Consider the following 22520-nt stretch of genomic DNA (forward strand, 5'->3'; position numbering starts at 1 on the left):
TTGGGACAAATAAAGTAAAGTAAAGTAAAATTGGGTGAAAAGCTGCAGGTGATCGTGTTGAGAATATTCACATAGCACCTGTTCATAGACACGTGTGCTGACTTGTTCTTTTGCAGGCTTTAGACACTGAGTAAAATTTCAGTAGAAATATATCTACAGTGTAACTCTATACTGAAGCAGCAAATGAGATTAGAATCAGAATTGATCGGTATGATGAAAAAACGAGCGAGCAGGATCCAGAATGACAACAGCTTGATGTTCTAACGGAGCTAACCAGCTCAGGCTGTGTGACTGCGGTCCCACTGTGTGTAAGATGAGTGTCAGCTGCCATTGGTGATAATGACAGAGGTGCCTTTGTGTCCGGGGGTCTGCTCTGCCGGTATGCGGAGGTGAGGAGTCACATCAAGGTGGGTGGGGCCCGTGCTGGCAGGGGTACAGTAGCCCCGGAAGCTCTCTGGGTCATAGAGGTGCTCCAGAGTGTAGCCTGTCAGCGAGTAGGCTGTATGCTTGTCCAAGTAGGGTCGTGGGTGGGTGTGGGAAGGGTAGAGGGCCGGGGCGGGGGTGGGGGAAGTGGAGCACGGGGCTGGCCGACCAAACGGGTGGTGCAATGGCAACGAAAGGGGGGACAGGTCTGTCTGGAGGTAGTCTTTGGGCTTGTGGAGGCGCTCAGACCCTGGACTGCTGAGCCTGGATAGGGGGGCAGGACTAGGTGCAGGGCTGATCACCTGACTTAAACCTCGACACAACACGGTCTGTATTGGTAGGGGCCCTTGAGTATACTCTGGAGTGAAGCAGGGACCAGGGCCCTTGGGCAGCCCATTGGCTGGCCCCACTGGAGCATCCGGATGACCCTTGCGCAGCTGCAGTCGGCTTTCTTCTTCCTTGATCATCTGCTGCGTGGCTCGGATCAGCGTCTCGATCTTGCTGGGTTCCTGCGGGCTGCAGCGGTAGTGGTCAGCTTGGTACCGATCCCCTGAGTCACTGGCTGAGCCTCCGTCTGGAGAGCTGACCACGCTGTCCTCATCCCAGTGGCCCCGACCTGCAGGAGGACACAATGAAAACAGTCAGTGCTGAGGAAACCATTCAGGAAACCATTCTTAGCAACCATGGTTGGTCTTCATTTTCACAGGTTCTTGATTCTGTATGATTTTCTGGTCTGAACAAATGAAAACAAGACTGATACAAGTTATATGGCACAACAGCAGAACATAATGCATTAAGAGAGGAGGTGTTACTGTATTTCATGTCATAGACTGAGACAACAACAATCTGCCTATCAGGGGCTCTGAATATTGCATTGGTGGAAGAATATCAGCACAGAATACCAGCCATTGAGAGGTTCAGTCTAAAATAGTCAAGGCTTCAACTGTCCATATAGCTTTGTCTCTTCAGTGGACATGGTCCAGGTCTTAGTCCTCACCGTGGTAGCTGTGGATGGCGGTGATGTGTGGCATACTGCTGTCATATCCCTCATGGTTCTCCAAGGAGTTCTTGCTCAATGGTAGGATGGACCGGGTGGTGCCCCACCACGCGTCCCTGCCATTCGGAGGTGCTCCTAGAAAATATCGGCCCGCCTCGCATCGACCACGCTCACAACTTTGACCTTGACCGTGTACGTGGAGGTGTGTGTAGCCATCGCTGGTGGAGTGATGCTGCTCTTCAGACAGGTTGTGGCAGAGCGTGCGAGGATCAGTGAACTGCCTGTACACACAGGAGGCATCAAGGCCTTCACTATGCTCCAGCAGCTGAGGGGACGCTGAGTCGGTGAGGGGGCTGCTGCCCCACGGACTGTCCTGGTCAGACTCTGACCGCTCCGTCTGGAAACTAGAATACTGCAGTGACAAAGGTGGGTAGGGAGACAAGAAAAGAGATTATAAAAAGCCTTCAAATGAAGTGACACACAATCTGGGAGCCACAGTTGAGACCAGTGACTATAAACAGCTGAACAACAAATTCGGTAAAAGTAATTTGTTGGGCTCTTGTATACTTACTGGCTATGAAAAGTTAGCTAGTATGTTACCCAAGTCCCCAGGAACAATGCCAGACTGTATGGCAAATTTGGCGTAAAGTCCACAGTTGACTTTGCTGGTCATGTGACACACCAGAAAAACTTTTCCAAATGCATAACCATAACAAAAGAAACCACTGTACAGCAACAAAGAAAATTTACTGAGTGTCTCCAAAACACTTTCAACAAAAGTTCAAGCAAAAATCAAAAGTCACAAAGACACCTATCAGTGAATTCTCTTTATTCTACCCACGTTTGCAGGAGTCGTCGCCGAGCCAGTGAAGCACTCTTATCGGTATGCGCTGTGGGCTTCGGAAGAATTTTTTCTGTTTAATCAACCAGTGAACAACTTGAGTTGGAATGCATGGAGCACTCTCATGGAGCAAAGTATCCAGCTCTCTGAATGGACATATTTTTGTATATATTTTTCAAGGTCTTTTGCCTTTAGCTGATCTACAGTGTAGAGAGAGACAGGAACGACATGTACGACATGCAAGAAAGGTCCAGGAACAGAACCATGGACATTGTCGTTGTGTGGTATGTACCTTAACCAATGAACCAATGAGCTACTAGGGTAGCCTTGGCCATTGTCAAAGAAATTGCTAATAACAGACAATACAGCACCGTCAGATAGGATGAAAAACATGGGCAGTCAGACCGGGTTAGGTTAGAAATGAGCCCACATGTAGGCCCAAATGATCTGGAATATATTATTCAACAAACACGAATGCAAGGTAAAATTATTACCCAAAATGTTGTGAACATCCATCACAGTTTACACATTACTTCCTGGGTCTACTTTGATTTATCATACTTCACCACACTAGTCGTGTGCACAGTTTCCCTGTGGAATGAGGGATTATTACCTCATTACCCTAACATTTTGGGTGCACTCACTCTCTGTTTTACATCAAAGTAAAGTCAACAATTTTCTGCTGCTTTTCAGACTCAGGGTTGCAGTGGCAGCAAGCTCAGAAGAGTAGCCTACAGATCCTTCTTCCCAGCCAGAGCTGTTTCAAGGACATGTGGGATCAATAAACCCTCCAGGAGACATGTTAATCTGATGCCCAAACCACCTCAACTGACTCCCTCCAATGCAAATGAGGCAATAGGTCCATAATGATGACCACAGTCTCCCTGTGAAGGAAAACTCATTTTGGCTGCTTGTACTTGTGATGTTGTTCTTCCAGTCATTATCCAAATAAAGTGGGTTCGATAATGTGGCTAAAGTGTTGGCTTTTTTACAACCAGTCTGATCATCTGACTGCTGGAGTTCCTTGCTTTGCTGGACGATGTCACCAGACATACATATTCTCAGATATCAGCAATTTCTTTGGTGAGTACGATGTTATCATAACCTACAGAAATAATGGACAACACCATAAAAACAAAACCAAAGTCGACACCAGAAGTGTATGCTGCCTCAAAGTCAGCCAAAACAAGGTGTCATACCTGAATGAGCAAGTGTAGGAAGTATTCAGCCTCCTACCAGGAGGCCGAATTATGAAATAGTCTCAATCCTCACCTGTGTGTATGGCGAGAGTCGAGCTTTGGTCTTGGGCCGGGATACTCTGCTCTTGGGAGTTCTGCAGGTCTCTGTGAGGCTGCTGGCGGTGCTGCTGCTGTAGGGGTAAGAGGCCTTGGATGTGGCCTGGTCCAGAGAGAGCTGGAGGCCTTTATACTCTGTCTCCCTACAGACACAAACACAAATTCCATGTGGTGTTTTCACAGTAATATTGTCTGTTTTGCATTTGCATGTCATGCATTTAATACGGTCCATAATTACACAAGGACAGATCCCAGTCCCCTGGAAAGGCTCTTTATTGAAGAACACAAACAGCCCATATGTACCTGTGTGTTTGGTTTTTCTCTAGGTGCAAAAACCCATTTACATCTGTTTAGCAATTAGAGCCTCATCATGATGCTGAGGGCCGGCATGCAGAGAGATGTGTGTTTGTGTTTCTGTGTGTGTGAGTGCCACTGCTGGGAGGGGTGTGCTAAGAGGGCTGGAATGGCTGTTGGGATGCTTGTTTTACCAGAAGGATTGAAGCAAGGCTTTCAACAAACACTCTACAGAGGGAAAGCTGTCCAATCAAATACACTGGGAGATTAAAGGCTATGTCAGGCTGAATCGGGCCTATAGGAGAAGCTTGGACGTCTCACTACTGGGAAAAGGGAATTGATTTCGCACTAAAGTGTTCTACAGATCTCACCATGGATGATGCATCAAGTTAGAGACAACAGAAAACCTGGACAGGGTTTACTTGAGACAAATAGTGATCCACCATCTAAGCATATCCCCCCGTTTCAATCTCTCTCCACAAAAACACAAATTCATACATGCATGAATTTCCTGTCAGTCGAATGTTTCAGCTCCAGCCCTTTATGTATACGCTGGTTACTTTTGAAAAGCAGAATATACATACGTACACTAGGGTCAAATACATTCATTGATTTCAGACACCTGGTGAGGATACACTCAGGCAGACAGGGCCATCTGTGTGTAAGTGGACTGTGGCTTTCATAAAAAGAAATGGTAGCACAATGGTAGCATTGGTTCACAACCTTTTATCTATAAGACCTCTTAAAATGTAGCAGTATGTACTTGCAACACCTCGTGATAAGTTGCATATGTGACTGAGTTGTAAGCAGTTCAGATTCTTCTATTTGAATATATTGTTCGAGCCTGAGGAGAGGAAATGATCAAATATGTCACAAGTAAAAAGCAAAGATATGAGACAAGTAAAAAAAATTAATTTTGTGCTAAAATGTTCTTTTCTTCTTTTATATCCTGTTAATTGTTTCACGACTCTTCGGCTATAGTCTGTGACCTCTTGAGGTGTTCTAACTCCCAAGCTGGGAACCAGTGCTCTCAAGGTCCTGCCTTTGTTTTGCACATGTATACAGACATTGTTATATTCACAAAATGTGACAAAAGGGAGATGGATCAATGAAAGTATTTGTACTGGGCACTAACATTGTGCTCACTTAAAAGGAGACGACTGGACTCGTTGCTCTAAAGCAGAACAGAACGCAGCAGGACTGATTGAACAGACAGCGTAACTTCTGTGAGCAAAACATGTGGTTACGTGCTTTTTCTGCAGACATGCCTTTATTTACAGGATTGCTAAATCACTGTCGGGTTGTGGTAGCAGTGGCGGGTGCAGAGGTTATCAGAGCTGAACACACAGTGGGAGTTCACATGCAGGTGAAGTGGCCTTATCGGCTGTGTTATCCGTGGCTGTATAGGCTAAAGCTACCTGGCAAAGCAAGTCTGCTGCTGATAACAACACAACAAAGAAGCCACGCTGCCCCATTTCCACTGTCGCTGTGCGGCTCAATCCATAGAGTGGTTCAAAAACATTTATAAAAGAAGGACAAGGAGGGAAGAAAGGCTGCATTCCCCTCACAGTAAGCTGAAGCCCATAAACGCTCATCAAGTTTACAGCCTATTAATTAAAAGGCCATAAACACAAAGCTGTTGCGGATTTGATGTAGGAGGTAGAGGAAATGTGTGTCAAGCTGTTCTCTGCCTCTGAATGCAGCCAGCCGTGCTGCTTAATGGAGGGTTTTATAGGTCTTATTCATCCACATGCTCACTTGTACATCTGTGAAATATGCACATTAGGGGCAATAAAATAATAGGATAACAGGCAAGTAAATGGTAGGCCTCACTAAGTAAGAGTGTGGCTCCTATCTCTGCCATGATTACAGTTTGATTTTATTGGAAGCCGAGTAGAAGCTTGTCATGAGGATTTTCATGGCAACTCAGTGCTTTTGGGCTGTTTGTGCAGGATAAAGACCAACCAGTGCCATCCCAGCCCAGCTAGATATGCTTCAGCTTCTGCCTCTGTTTATATACTCTGCAGGCACAACTGCCAGTCTTAGATAAACTATACCAGGTGACTGACGCCAAAAGAGAGGCCGCCACAGGTAACAACCAACACATGCACACACTTAACAAACTTAGTAACAAAGGGCTCAGACATTCTGACATAACTAGGATTATGACAGAATGACAGAAATGTCTACCACCAAAGGTAGAAAGGTCTGGTTTTCTGAATAGAAATCACAATCACATTTCCTTTGTTTCTAACTCACCACACAACAATAAAGACTAAGAAAAGCAGAATATGACTTGACAAACTTTCTTCATTCCCGGATTCTGCAAACCAAACACGTGTCATGTTTCCAATTAACCTCCAGTTAATTGCTTCACAGCAACTATTTGCGTAAATCTCTAGTACCAACACTCATTATCTTATCAAAGCAGAGAATGACAACAGACATCTGAGCCACCCCTCTCTGCCCTGGAGCTGGAAGACACTTCAGCCGTTTCACATCAAACCCGTCTGACTGACAACTGTCAGGTATCCGCCAATCACCCCTGTAAGTCTATACAGTAGTAATCCACACCATTTTCATATCGATAAATACTCTGTTTCTCTATTCTCTTTCAATAATATATATACAACAGTGATTCAAGCTATAGTGAGTGTTGTGTCACAGCGTTTTACATTTGTTTCCTGTTTGGATGATGAAGAAGAGCATTACTTGAACATGTAGACAAGCTGCTGTTAAGCCAGAGAGGCTGCGTGATCAGCAGTGGGCGTGACATTAGTAGTCTCCCATCAATCCATCACATCTCCAACCCACTGAGGGTTCATCAGTCGTCTCTAATTTGTTTTGAAAAAAGGAGTCGCACTCTGTCTACACTGGACATATTTGTCCATCTGATGAAATGTCCATGTCAGCTGCTACTGATGTGCAGCCTTGACTAACCACCAATGAAGACAAAGTGGCAAAGTTAAAAGTTAGGACCACCGATGGTACTCAGATACTCACGTGAGGACGTAGTTGACACTGACGATGCAGTGGGGTCGGGATGATCGGCTGTTGTGCACAATGGTTGCATAACTCTGAACCCAGACCCAGCCACCGTGTTTGGCCAAGAAACGGTAGTACTTAGTTGTGACCTGACCTTTCACCAGCACTACAAGAGATGGGAAAGAAGTTACAGCAAACAATCACAGTGGGGGAAAAAAATCCAAACTGCAGCAGTGTACAGCACTTAATGACATTTACATATCGAAATATAGCAGCAAATAACAACAAAAAGTGATCAATTACTAAAATGGGAAAAATTGAAAATTGGAAAACTGCACTGAATGTATTTTATTTTATCATATGGCATTGTGACTAGGTGTAGCTGTTTTATACTAACAAATATTACAAATTAACAATGATTATATGATATTTCTCTTGGTTAATGATTCAAAAATAGGGTTAGGTTTAGGTTTAGGTTGAGGTTAGGTTTAGGGTTAGGGTTAGGCAAGCAGTGGTCATGGTTATGATTCGGGTAAGTCTCCAGGAAAGGAATGAAAATCTATTTAATGTCCCCAAAAGTGATGGAAACATGTGTGTTTGTGTGTGTGTGTGTGTCTGTAGAGAGAATTTGTAGAAAGGTCAAACAAACCTAACTCACACAAATGATGAGCACAGCGCAGGTGGAAGGAGTCACAGCTGTGGACATGATGGTAGAGAGTCTTCTCTATTAGATCCTGGGGCTCAAACCCTGTCAGCTCTGCAACCCTGAGCAAAACACACACACACACATATTCTGAGGGTACATTAAAGCATTTACACATTACAAACACCCACACCTTCACACAAAATACATAACAAGCAAATCCACAGAGCTCACATCCAGACCCTCACACACACGTATCCAGCTGCAGGCACTGAGTCATTCAGAACGTACCGCGAGTCGAGGAAGATGAGCTTCATGTCCAGGCTGGCTCTGAACATGAACATGTTGCTGTGCAGTTTGATCTCAGTGACAGCACTGGGCGGCAACGAGTGGCCGACGGCCACCAGCCCCACGTTCTGATAGCAGCCGTCAAACGGAGACATGTCCAGGCTGTACTGACGGATCTTCAGGTAGCCACTGCAGTGGATCACCTGGGCGAAGAGTTCACAGATGGATACACAAAGTATAAATATCAGTCCATGCATGTTCCAGCAGTCCTTTGGTCACTCAAACTGGACTTCATGGGAGTCATCGAATGATTCAGGTATCAGCAAGTACCCGATGCGACACACACCCACCAACGCAGCCCGTTGTATTGTCGTAACACAGGGCTGTTTTTAGTCTGAACACCTGCTACAGTTTGATCTGCCCTTATTAATAATTAACAAATGAGCACAATGGAGTAATGGCCAACTAAGGTGTGTTTGTTGTTTTCTTCCTTACGCTCTCTTTTTTTCTGTTCTTCCTTTTTTAAAAAGGCTTCAGTCAAGCAGGACATGAATGATCAGGAATCATCTGTATCTCCACGGTCCTTTCCCACTCAGCACAACAGATACTGGCCAGACTAACATGAAACATGCTCTGGATAGTCCTGGTCTCCAGAGGGTGACTCTAATGATTATGGTAACCCTTGTTGCTATGAAATGTACTTGCAACCTTCATGCTCCCTAGAGGATGTAGGACTCTACCAGCCTTTTTCTAGCACCATCTTTGAAAATCTGAACTAAAACAAGATAGCACATAATGTATAAGATTGCCACGAAATTTTCTTAGCGGATTCATGCTCGCTATGGATGAATCCTTTGGATTTTGATGATGCTGATCCTGATTGAGGATCCTTTCCACCACCCTGCTAAATATAGCAACGCCCACAACATCATTATCCATGTCTGCTGCAACAATGTCTCTAACCTAGAGATGAAAGATTTTAAAACATTACTTTAGCAGGATCTGTGATCTTTATAGTGAATTCGGAAAGCAGGTTATAATCTCTGGTCCTATCCCCTCTTTTAACCGAGGCACACCTGGCATCAGTCGCCCTGTCCAGCTAACTTGCTTTTCATTGACGATCTTTTACACTCGTCCCTCCTTTTACAGGAATGATGACATTCACCCCAGCATTCTAGGCACGTGTACTTTAATTAAGAATATACTTTACTCAGTTTCCAACACACCCTGACTAACAGTGCCCTCATGGCCAGTCGCAGGCTATCTCCGCTCCCCAGGAAACTGCACTAATTCCTGTGGTCACCTGTCCTGTACTCTTATCCCTGGATTGGACTAGTTCCCCCTTCTGGCTTGTAGGCCCCCATTCATCTCTAAACTCCGCCACTTCGATCCCTGTGATAATTACGCAAAGGCTGAGCAAGGAGTTTTCAATCCATACTGGCGCCAACCATAAGAACCTAAGGCCAACTGCTGCTGCCTCTCCCACCTGTTTTTCTGTACAAGATATCCCTGTTAAGCTTCGCCCCCTGAATGTGAGATCACTCTCAAATGAGACATTTATCTTAAATAATTTTATCTCCTTTACCCAGTTGGACTTCTAGCTTTTAACTGAGTCCTGGCTGAAACCTGGTGATCAGGCCCAGCTGCTGGAATTATGTCCCCGAGCTATGACTCTTTAGCTCGACTAGAACTGCGGGCCATCATGGAGGTCTTGCAGTCATTTTTTAAAATCAATTTAGATGTCGTCCAATTGCTTTTAAACACTTATTTTCATTTGAGACCTTAATGTTAAACATTTGGTGCCCTGAGCAAGTCCTATGTGTAGTTGTTTACTGCCCTCCTCACCAAAATCCAGATTTCCTGCCTGAATTCTCTGATATGACCTTTATTGTGCTGAGTTATGACAAACTTACTATAGCTGGAGATTTTTACATCCATGCCGTTGATTCCTGAAATAGATTTGCTAGTGAGTATTTTTAAATCTTGCTCAACATGCATCTTGGTCAGCTCATACATGTGGCCACACCTTTAGGTTTTACTCTGGACCACCACCTTCACTAATATTCTTGATACTGTTGTTCCTCTTAAGACAAGACGAGCTAAGTGTAAATCTCAGCCCTGGCTTAATGACACTACACACACTCTTAGATAGAGCTGCAACAACGTTGAATGGAAATGGGGAGAAAAAAAAACAAGCTACAAATCTTCTACGATATGCTTCAAAACTACCTGATTCAATACCAGGACTCTTGATTCCCCCATAGCTCCACCATCAGTTTCTAATCAGTCCTGTATGAACCTGTGTCTCTTTTGTCTGTGTGGGAAGTAGTTTGTCATTTGAAACCAGCAACATTCCCATCAGACTATCTGACTACATTCCCTAACTCCTACTAAAAGAGGTGTTTGATCCTGTAAGCCCCAGCATCTTGCCTGTCATAAACTGCCTTTCCACGGGTTGTTTTCCTTCCTGTTTTAAACACGCAGGGGTTCAGCTGCTTCTTAAGAAACGCAATTGAATCAGCTCTTTGAAAAGTTAACAATGATTTGTTCCATACAGCAGACAGTGGGAACTGTGCTCATTTAATACTTTTAGACCTTAGCGTGGTATCTGATACAGTCCATCATAAGGTACTTATCACCAGACTTGAACAATGGGTTGAAATCACGGGTATGGCCCTAAATCGATTAAAGTTTTTCTGTCAGTGTGTTAAATGCTTCTTCCTCGTCTGCCCCTTCACATGTGGAGTCCCTCAGGGCTTTGTTCTTGTGGCCCTTCTTTTCTCTCGATGTATGCTTCCTCTGGGTCCCCTTATTGAGAAGCACAGCATCTCCTTCCATTGTTTTGTGGATGTTACCCAGCTATATCTCCCACTAAAATGTCACAGCCCTCAGTTCTTGCAGCCTCTATTTTATTGTTTCCAGGACATTAAAGACTGGATATCACAGAACGTTTTAATGCTAAATGAACTGATAATTGGGGTGTTTTTTTTAGCCCTCCTGAATCCACCAGCACTCACTGTGGGACGCTTGGCTTGGTCATCCTTTTTGAAACCCTGTGCATATAGCCTTGGGATGATTTTTGATTCTGCATTTAAACTTGACAAACAGGTAAATTCCTTGGCGGCAGCCAGCTTTTTCCATACACAAACTTTAAGTACAACATTTTTCATCATTCTGAAATCCTAAAAAAGCAACCCATGCTTTTATTACCTCTCGGCTTGACAACTGCAACTCCTGGTACATGGCAGTGTGTCAGTCTTCACTCTCACATCTGCAGTATGTGCAGAATGCAGCTGCTAGGTTTTTAACTGGTTCCCGCAAGTAAGAACATATTTCCCTCATACTCGCCTCCCTCCATTGGTTTCCTGGCAGTTTTAGAGTATATTTTAAAGTCGTTTTACTTATTTTTAAAGCACCTCATGGATTGGCTCCCTCTTACCTATCTGACCTTTGAATTACTTACACCCCACCAAGAACACTCCGGTACTCTGACCAGTCACTGCTGCCTGTCCCTTGGGCTCAGCTCAGGGGTGACTGCACTGTCTCAGTTATGGGCCCCAGTCTGTGGAACAAACTGCCCAAAGCATCAGATCCACCCATCTACTGAATTGTTCAGAACACAGCTCATGACCCACCTCTTTTCTTTGGCTTTCCAGTGTACTTCAGTTTCTGCTAAATGGGCTTTTCAATGGCTCTTTCGTTAGTTTTTCAGTTTTTTTTGCTGGGGTATATGCATGATTTGTGTCTGTACTTCTTGTTTTCCTCTGCTCATGTTTATAAAGCACTTTGGTCAACTCGTGTTATTCTAAATGTGCTATAGAAATACGTTTGACTTGACACCTTTAAAATTTCAACAAATACTGGTAAAGTAATTTAATAATTAAGTAAAATTGTCATGTTGTTCATTCCATGAAACACTGCACATACTGCAGGTGTCATGAGCATTGCAGCCTGTAGTGGCCACTAGCAAGGCTTCAGACATTTAGTATTGTTATCCTTAAATACAGTGCAAACATCTTGAACAATCACCAGAAATATATTTGGAAACCAGCCTAAACATCACATTTGGGAGCCGCTTATTTGTCGACCTTCTGTGCATCTAAGACTTTATCACACATGAATGAATTTAAGTTCTTTTTAAGGTTTCTGAGTTTGACTTTGAGTTTTGTGGATATATCTATGAAGACGACATCTACAGTGCATTAAGGGTGCATTCATAGTGAATTATAAAGCATTCATAATGCTTTATGACAGCAGATACATTTTACTTGTAATTCTCTGTATTTTGGCTTCTTACATATAAATCACTTATGGTGCAGCAAATTCCTTTAAACTTATGAAAATGTATGACACTTTCCATTATGAATGTATTATAATTCACTATGAATGCCCCCATAATGCGCCGTAGATGCTGTCTTAATAGAAAGTGTTAGTTATTTTGTTTCTTTGGATTGATTTATTGACTCATCAATGTCAATGTTGTTTTAAAACACAGTTATAAAGTTAATTATAATATAAAAACATAATATAAAATAAAGACAGTTGTACTCATGCCAGTTTAGCACATAGCCCCACTACCTTGTAGCCCCCACAGGTAAGACCAGCATTCCTTTTAGCGAGGACACATTTCATTCTCAGGAAGAAGGAGCGTTCCATCTCATATTCTGCAGAGAATACAAAAACATGCAAAAAACAAGTTATTTATCCTGTATGATGAGTCCACATCAGATACAGTACAACATGCCTGGGTTGTTGATTACCGTGAACAAAGTGTGAATGGTAAGGCTGGTGTGCTGTGAGGACGGCTGTCATTTCATCATGATCTGCTGGATGAATGTATTCGTAGATGCTGTTTCCCGTCAACTCTACCTGTTGAAATGAACACTGATCTCAGAAGAGCGACACATCAGGCCCAGCATATCAGAAGAGGTCACATTAAGCTTGTCAAACCAACCTGCGACAGGCCCAAGTGGACGGATGCTGTTTCTGATATGTACATTATTTTCCCATCTGGAGCAACCACAAAAATGAAGCCATCTAACGTCTGAAAGAAAAAACAAAAACAGTTTTACTATAGTCCAAAAACGATTAGCCTTTTACTGCCTTTTAATCTTTTGTACATTTCCATGGACAACATGTACACACTGGAGTGTCGTATTAATATGATCGCTGCTGCTGCCACAGCAGACAAACTGACTGCTGCAACAACATCATAACAAAATAAAGATCTGAAGAAAGGAATGAAATAACAAACACAAATATCTATAAAATGACATGTAACATGTTTTGAAGGAACTGTTTAAGGAAAGACTCAGTTCATAAAGCTCAATCTAGCTCAAACTGATGAAGTCTAATACAACAGCCATGCAATAAATTGCACCTGTTCACTTTTCCCTTCAAAGAGGTGTCGATTCATCTTCCCGGTCATTTTGGAAACTGTAGTTCATGCTGCTGCTGAATTATTATTATTATTATTATTATTATTATTATTATTATTATTATTATTATTATGGATGTTGTTGCTATTATTCTTATTATTGTTATTAAATAACTGATAATAATAATGATAATAGCATTATAATGATAATACTGCTAATAATAGTAATCTTAACTTCTATATATAAGCTCTTATTTAGGGCATAAAGCCCTAAATAAGAGCTTAATACTACACTGTCATTATGAAACCTAATTTAAGTCCAGTCTGTTTTTTGTTTGTTTGATGCTGTAGACCTGCTGAAAGCTTCTAGCCCTCTCTTGCTCCCTTTTTGCTACTCTGTAACTGACAATCCTGTGGGCCTGATCAGCTTACATGAAGCTCTGTTCGGCACTCTTGTGTGTCTGTCTGACCAGTGCTAGCCAACCTGTGCTTGTCTCGGGCCAGCCTGTAGCCCCGTAGCCCTGCTCCATTGTGTTGCTGCTGATGTAAGAGGGGCTGCAGGACAGACTGAGGCTGTGCGTGACCAGGAATGTGTTCAGCTCATTTCACTCTTAAAGCACATGAATGAAGGCAGCAGGAGGCAGATGGCACCAGCCACTAAAGCCCCCACACACAGTCTACATATGGCTGAATGGTAAAAATAAAGATAATAATAATTATGATAATAACAGTAAGTATATCTTGTTCTGTTTATTTTCCAAAGAGCTAAGCTAATTCTTCATTCATTGTAATGAACATTTAAGGACAATTTAAATTACCTTGTGGCATCTCAGTCACTTGCAAACCCCAAAACTCACAGTTTGTTCCAGCTGCTTTTTAAGTGTGAATTTTCCAAACCACAGTAGCAAGTACCTGCAAGAGATGGGAGCCTAGTTCCTGGCTGACTCCATCCAGAGAACTGCTGCGGCTCACATGACCCCAAGACTCCCCAAGGCCTGGGAAACAAATCACACGGAAAAATCAAATATAATTTGCCTCCAAATTTTTATATTGTACAAAGAAAGCAGAGGGGAAAAAATATGCTGGAAAGCCAGGGACAAGACAGGGTCTAATTCTATATTTGAGCCTATATACTCCAACGTCTGCAAGTTCACAACAGATTCGTAACCTTCATCTACAAATGGAATTTTATTTTAGGCATATTATCTGAATAGGCCACAACAAATGTAAGAACAAATAATGGTAACAATAATGTCTGCGCCCCATAAGCTGGTTTTACAGGCTAATAGACTGTCCTTTATCCTTCAGTACACAGCTACTGAATAGGCTTTCAGTCTTTAGACTACACACATTTCACTGCATCATATGATCAGAAGAAAAAGAACTATTGCAATAATTTTATATCAAAAGAAATGAGCAGAAATTTCCTTAAACTAGTTCTATTCACACTGAGGGTGCAACAGCGTCTGCAGTGGAAGTGTCGCCTGCACAGACTCGTTAAACTGCAGCAATGAGCATCACAAATTCGAAATCAACCAGCGCAAACTGCTACAATGTGTTAAGCTCACTGTCTGAAGCCTGCAGCTCTAAAAATACCCCAAAGCTAAAATTAGACTCGGAGCGGGTTTTTATCGAATCCGGATCATTGCAAATGTTGTAGCGTGAAAACATTTTCATAAAGCCTTCACAGCAGTAGCAACAAAAAGAAAAAAAAAAAAAAACACGTGAGACGGTGTGACAGAGCTCAGCGGACAGAGCCGTGGAAGTCTGTGCAGCAGCGCTCCACATTGACATGCAAATCCCGCTCTGCAGAACAAACAGGCGGCGTGCACGCACGGATCACAGCCCCCGCCGCCTCCACGCTTCATGTGGAGCTAACACCGACCTCACGTTTGCATGGAAATACAACCAAATTACCCCCCCCCCCCCCCCCCCCCCCCCCCCCCCCCGAAAAAAAAAAAAAAAAAAAAAAAAAACACTCACGAGAGGAAGAAAATCGCTGGCTTCCACTTCATATCAAAGATGAATAAACACAAACATACAGACTTTAAATACTGGCAGAAGCAAACAGCGCTGTGGGAGCACGAGCTGAAAGCAGAAAACAGCCAAACGTCCGCTGCTCTGCGAGCGCGCGGGCCGCCAGGAGCAGGGCCTGTGCCTGCGCCCCGTGCTCACAGTCAGAGGCCTCCATCAATCAACAACGACAACGACAACAACGACATCATCAACAACAACAACAACAACAACAACAACAACAATAATAATAATAATAATAATAATAATAATAATAATAATAATAATACATTTAGACGATCAGAATCAATTTCGTTAAGTTCATTATGGAGGCACAATCCTTTATGATCAGCAGGGAAAAAATCTGAAAATAACAGAGCCTAAAGAGTCGAGGTTCTGATCAGTCTCCTTGAGCTTCACTATCATGAGGTGATGTGGTGACTGTGGGCTCCTCAATCCAGACGCTGAGGGGCCGCTCACCTGAGAGCCTCCACCTCAGACACAAAGTGACTGATTTTACATTCATCCAACTTGTTGATTTATGAGTTCACCACGACAAGCCGCTCACTATCTCTGTACATTATTCCGTTAGCTGGGAGACAAGACGCTCCAGTTTGCGACGATATCATTATTATTATTATTATTTTCCATAATGTGCGCGGCGGGTTGTTCGTCCTGAAGAAAAGCGGAAACAGTCGCTCGCGCATGATGAGCACAGCGGGTGAGGTGGAAACCGCTAGAAACAAGACCTGAAGAGGTGAAAGTAGTCAGTGTTTCACAAGAAGAAAAACAATCAAAAAGAAAAGGAGGAATTTAAAAAATACACAATTTAATTAAATTTTCCTTATATTTTTAATCATCTTGTGACGCCTCAGATTTATTTTAGGACCCCCGATCCCCAGGCTGGTGTTCTCCTTAAATGTTAGAACGATCTAATATCATATAAATATTTTTATAATGGTTATTATTATTATTATTGTTATTATTATTATTATTATTATTATTATTATTATTATTATTATATACCGTATGCTTATTCAACAAAATTTATATGTGGTTCCTTAGCTTTTAACTTCCTTTCATTTCTTAATTTTTAAATAACTTATTTAAATAACGCTGAAATTGACATATATGAAAAATGAAAACATTTGTTCGACACATGTTGAAACAACTAAATCCACAGATAAATATAAATAAATAAATGCAGCGCCATGAATGTTTTGTTGTTCCACAGTTCCACAGTTTGATCAGGCTTCCAGCGAACTGTTTGAATCTTGAATTATAATCCACAGTTAAAAAGTCGCGGTGTTCCCTGAACACCTCATGACGCATTAAACAGCAGCAGTCATGAGGTGATCGGCTCTGCGCGGACACTGTGGATACGTTGCCTCTTCTCACACTCTCAGTTAGGCTAAACGTGTAAAAGTGTAACAAAAATGATCCAATCAGAGCTGAGCAAAAAGCCATGTGTCAAATAACAGTAAACAAGGCCTAAAGATAGGTCTTTAAGTTGTATCAGAATGTTACAGCGACAGGAAAAGAAGCCCATCTGATGAGGAGCACCCTGACATGTGGCTGAAAGCTCAGGAACACCTAGCAGGCCTCAGTGGATTTTCTTCTCATATCACTGCTTTTACTTTGTCGTGTCTTTGTGTTTGTGAATCTTAGGCTGCTGTAGCCTATAAAAAAGCTACAGGCTGATTTAAACTCAGTCACAGTAAACTAATAAATGGCAGTTTAATTCAGCAAACACAGTCAAGATAATAGAGGGCGATTTTAGCCTGTTTAAAAGTCTTTCAAGGCTGACATGGCGAGAAGTCAGCAAGATATTTGTAGTGTGGGGTCTCATGTAATTTAACTCTGGATGGACAGCATTGCTGAGGTCAAAGGTCATACTACTGACCACTCTGAGCGCCATAAATAAAAGTGACCTCCCAGGTCACAGAAATAAAGCAAAAATCTCTCCGCACATCCCCTAAAAATTAAGAACACTTAGAGCTTTTCTTCTCCCCACTTATGCAAAAGCACTAAAGGCCTCTCAGATGGGCTTCTTCACGACTAAATCATCACGTGTGGCCTGTGGTGGAGCGTACATGGGGATCCTTGGTGTGAAAGGCGTGTGAAGCCTGAGTGAAGAGGTCCGGCCTTTAAAACAGCAGAGGTGATTTAAAGGGGAAATCACAACACGGCTTGTGAAAGACAGAGGAGTAATCGTCCCTTCAATTATTTAGCGAGCTTCACTAGCTGACGTTGCCACACATAATAACAGCACAGGAGAGCAGCCGGACATCCTCCAGTCATGCAAGAAATGCAGACTGTGGGCGACTGGTGTTACTGAGAACTGTGCCAGAGTCCTGAAAGCAGAGTTAAAACTGGGTTTGATGTTGAAAGTGCTGCTGAGCATTGACAACTCATTGCGACACCATGATTTTGGACGGAAGAAGAAGCAGAAGACTCTGAGCGTGAAAAGCACCTTCTCAGAAGCCTGACTGCTGTCTGTGGCCCCCGGCCCCCCAGACCTCAGTCCACTAAATCCTGATTCAACACTGATTTCAGGCTCCTGTTGTCTGGAATCCCGTGGTTCAGTAATAGCAGCTTTCTTACAACCACCCTGCATTTTGCTTTCTGCAACATTTTTAAGAATCTGTGGTATTCATCTCTCATTTCCACTTTGATGGGATCCAGCGGTGAAAATAATCACACAGCGGCTGGATGTTTTCGAGCTGGGTGCACTGGAAAGAAATGCTCCTTGCCTTGCAGTATAACATATGCTTACTTAACAACATCTGGATTTGGTTCCTTAGCTGATTTCTTAAATAACTTTGCTGAAATGAACATTGATATCTATCTATCTATCTATCTATCTATCTATCTATCTATCTATCTATCTATCTATCTATCTATCTATCTATCTATCTATCTATCTATCTATCTATCTATCTATATATATATAGATATATATAGATATATAGGCCCCCACACACTGTCCATATTTATATATGTGGATATATCATCTGGATGATGATGATGATGATGGGTTTATTCTATTACTTAGTACAGTATTTCTAACACTGATCCATATTGGACTCAGGTGCAGTTCAATATTTTTTAGACAACAGTATTTTTCTCATGTGCAGTTCAGTATTGTTAACAATATTTTTAGGATCATGTAGATAATATTCATATATATAATTGATTCTTATGTTTTATTCTGTTTTTTTTTTTCTTTCGATGTGTTTGGCTCTCTTTTTATACTTTTCCGGCTGTAACAAATTAATTTCCTCGATGTGTGAATAATAAAGTTTTATCTTTAGCTGCTGAAAGATCATGGCATTATTCAGCCTGTACTTCTGTAATGGATGTCATGCTGCAGTGTGTCGGTCCAGTGAGGTAAAGGATCAATACAAAGTTACCACCACCCTCCCTCAGTGTACAGACGCGGATCCTCGCCGTCCCTTTGTGTTTTCTTTGTCACTCCACCTTCGCTCCGCCACCTCCTGCTTTACTGTTACAAGGAGCTCCATATGTTGAGGGATCAGACGTGCAGATCATACTAATATCCGCGGCTCTGCAGCAGGCACGCAGGATGGAGCCTCATCACAGCTAATCTGCTGGCAGGGGCCGCCAGGGGCCCCGGAGAGAAACCGCGGCGCTGCAGGCTGGGGACGCGGACGGACGCACCGAGGACGCGGAGACTTCAGCCGCCGAGTCCACACACTCATCACGAGGACAAAGAGTGGACAGATTTCATTATGATCTGTCGCTGTTAAATGATCATTTCCTGAAATAAAGATTCTGAACTACTGACGGATTCACGCGAATAAATCCTCCATCATTTCACATGTGCGCACACGTCTCCGTTTCCTCCATTTTAAGCGCCTGGAGATACTGAGAGCAGGGCCCAAACAATCAAAAAACAGACAGAAAACAACAGAAAAATAAAAGCGTGAAATGTTTGTGAGATTTTTTGAGACAGAAACGGGTCAGGTATTCGAGACGAGGCGGCACTGATTTTTCGTTCCTGGAAAATTAGGAGTTTTCAGAATGGCGACAAATGAGCACCCAGGAAAAGACATTTATCTGTGAGAAAAAATGTCATTTTTTCATATTTCCCTTCTCTGAATTTAATATGAAGAAATAAGTAAAGACTTCAGAATAAACTGAGAGGAAATCCCGCACACACACACACACACACACACACCACAGTGACTGCAGTGATGAGATGAAGGTTGTGTTCACACACACTTGCATTAATGACTGAACATTGTTGTCACATTGAGGCTATAGTTAGCAGAATCAGGCTCACTTTTCTCTTTTTTCGCTGTTCTGAGCTGAACGGCGCCTCTCTTACCTTCCGGAAACACTATTCTCATTTTCAGGTAGCTGGTTGTCAGCCGGATGATGGAGGCTTTGTCCAGCTGGGAGGTGATGGCGGAGGGCAGCGGCAACAGTTTGGCCAGTTCATAAAATTCACTGTTCTCCTTCTCCCGTCGGGAGCGGGCGGCGTTTTTCGACTTCTCCTTCATGCTGTCTCCTCTGCTGTCCGGCGGCGGTCACTCGCGGTCCGGGTGTCTCATAGCACTGCGCTGCGCTGGATGGCTCCTGTGCTCGGCCTGAGCTCCGCAGCTGGCGCGCGGCGGTGTCTCCAGGTGTTCTGCCGCTGGATGGAGACCGGCGGGACTCGACTAATTCCTGAATCTGTGACGGGTTAGCTGCGCTCGGGCGGCCCATCGGAGGGTTCAGCGCGCACTGGGCTCCATCCCGGCGGATGTGGAGGGGAAGTGTGGCACCGCTGGAGACATGAGGCCCTGCGGGGTGAAACAGCACGGGGTTCGTCGGGAGGCATCACTTGTTTCTGTTCTAAAACAGCACACTGAATCGCTCCGTAAAACGAAGGAAAGGAAAGACACTTGTTTGAATCTTTCTCCTGAATTTTAGTGGCTGTATTTTTAAACCCACACATAACAAATGTATAAATGCGTGTTCGCTTACCTCAGCGCAGATTCGCTAAACTGACGCCTGCTGGGCTGCAAAGTGTCCGGATAGAATCCCTAAAAAAAGCCTCCCCGCTCGCATTTCTGCGCTCTATGTGATTTTATGGCTGGCAGCGCGTGCAGAGCCGCCCGAGCGCCGCAGGCTCGAGGCCCCGCCCACTGCGGCCGACTGCGCTCCTATTGGACGATTGGGCGCCCTGTTCACGTGTCTATTGGCTCCTCTCTGGAATGACGCGCTCCAGCAGGAACGGGACGCAGATGGCCCCTCTGGCCCACAGCGGACTGGAGAGCTGCTTTAACTCTGTTACAGGAGAAAAAGGGATGCGAACTCCTCCTCTTTCTGTCTTTACTGTTTGTCAACAAAGTCTACATTTAGTAAAGGCTGCGATAAAAGCCGTTTCATCTCTGACAGCTTCTCTTGCATTCGGCATTTTCTCCACTTGGTCTATCAGCATTTGTCAAATATTGTGGTGTGTGTGTGTGTGTGTGTGTGTGTGTGTGTGTGTGTGTGTATGTGTGTGTGTGTGTGTGTGTGTGTGTGACCCCAGCACCGACACACACGCCGGTCCTGGACAGAGCGGTGCAGAACTTGTTGGACGTCAGCTGGGCGGCCTGTGTGTGAATCAACCCCTCCTGATCTCCTGCACACAGCTGAAAACTCGCGCTGATGTTCAGTTTGTGGGTCAGATATCCCGCCATGACACAGCAGGCCTGCGGTCCGTCACCTCCTCTGTCCCTCCTGAAAACAAACAGGACTAGTTCTTCCTGATCTCTGTGGGATCCGCAGCTCCGGAGCAGCAGCACAGGTGAAATGCTGTTCTCTCTCAGCCTGCTGTCTTCTTCCTCATTACCTCAACAACTTTTTAAACATGTGATCGCAAGGAATGATTATTGGAAGTGTGAAGTAGTTTTCATGCTAGATTCCAACCCTCACAGGCCAGGATAATGCTGCTGCAGCTGCTGCTGATGTTGATAATGATGATGATGCTCCATCCCGGCTCTCCTCCTCTCGGCTCGGGCTGGAGCCGGTGCGGCCGGTCGGTGACGGGATCCAGTCTGCGGTGCGGGACTCATCGGGGATGCTGGAGGCTCCTGCGGAGTCTGACGGTGCTCTAACCTTCGCTTCAGCTCCGCTTTCACTGCTCGTTTGACCGCGTGTGTGGAAAATTAAATACAGAAACCCTCTGTCTGACGAAGCCTCCTGCAGTCAGGCACCGATCACAACACGCCGAAGAGCTTTTATTGCTAAAAGATCAAGGCTTCACTGCTACTTTCTCAGTGTTATCTGCACAACACATACTGGAAGGAAAGTTTCGATTCCAACTTTTCTAAAATGTCTTGGTGAGCTGCGACATTGACGCTGGAGCCCTTTAAATTTCAACCTTTGATAAGACCAAAACAGTTTCTTTAGTTCAGCAGCATAAACAAAACAGCTGGGAGAATGATTTCCTTCAACGCATGAAACAATAAGACATTATTATTATTATTATTATTATTATACACTGTGATACTATTAGTATTCTATTGTGAGACTGGTGTATGAACAAAGAGGGTGACTGCTCTCAGGCCCCAGCAGGGCCAGGGCATGTGAGGGGACCCCGGGCCAAAACTGAGACCCCACCACACACATGCTCCATTACCATTGTGCCAAGAGCTGCACAAAGCAACCAGTATTAAACTACACACTGTCTGTCTGTGGTAATTTGATTAAACTATGGCTGCAGTGATTCCTCAGTTAATCATTCAGTCAGTCAAAAGAAAATTAATATGCAAATAATCCTAAAACAAATATTTTTTTAAACTTTTTATTGGACTATAGACATTTAATAACGTCACCTTGTAGTTGCTTTTTCTTTTTTTTTTTTACAGTTGTCTGATATTGTATATTAATTGCTGAAACAATCCAAAAAGAAAATAATCCTAATCCTTAATAAACCCCAGATTATAGATACATTTGTTTGAGAATATGCAGCATATAAAATAGAACATTAAAGGTCTTAAAACTACATTTTGACACAGGGTCCCTCTGCAAAAAGGGCCCTCAAGATTTGGTAATAAATAACAGCAGGATGGCCCAAGGACATTTACCACGTCACTCACAGAAAATAAGTAATAATATAAATTTGCAGTTTATCACTGAGTGGGCAGATGCCCACACTCCACTTTCAAGACTTTCATCATCTCAGTTTTGTGCGTATATGTTGCACATTCCGTAATTAATTTGCGTTTGATCAAATTACCATTAACCATAAGAATAAGTGTACAAGAGAACGGGAGGAACTGGGGAGGTGACACTGTGTGCTAAAAATGACTATTTTGTACTCAAGCTGCAAAGGTCAGATACAGTCTGTTTAAGATGGAGAAAAAGCA

At 43.4% G+C, this 22520-nt stretch overlaps 1 protein-coding gene across 1 annotated transcript; it reads right to left on the reverse strand.

Moving 5' to 3' along the window:
• Window positions 1–320: 320 nt before the first annotated feature.
• On the reverse strand, window positions 321–19682 carry sim1a (SIM bHLH transcription factor 1a). Its single transcript, XM_041943186.1, has 11 exons — window positions 19508–19682; window positions 14056–14138; window positions 12721–12810; window positions 12527–12635; window positions 12345–12430; window positions 7770–7969; window positions 7494–7600; window positions 6854–7001; window positions 3534–3699; window positions 1421–1832; window positions 321–1039 (listed from the first exon to the last, which is right to left on the reverse strand). The coding sequence occupies exons 1-11, from the start codon at window positions 19680–19682 to the stop codon at window positions 321–323; spliced, it is 2295 nt and encodes a 764-aa protein (XP_041799120.1).
• Between the last annotated feature and the right edge of the window lie 2838 nt (window positions 19683–22520).

This window comes from Chelmon rostratus, chromosome 8 (assembly GCF_017976325.1).
Source record: "Chelmon rostratus isolate fCheRos1 chromosome 8, fCheRos1.pri, whole genome shotgun sequence".
Classification (NCBI taxonomy): Eukaryota; Metazoa; Chordata; class Actinopteri; order Chaetodontiformes; family Chaetodontidae; genus Chelmon; species Chelmon rostratus.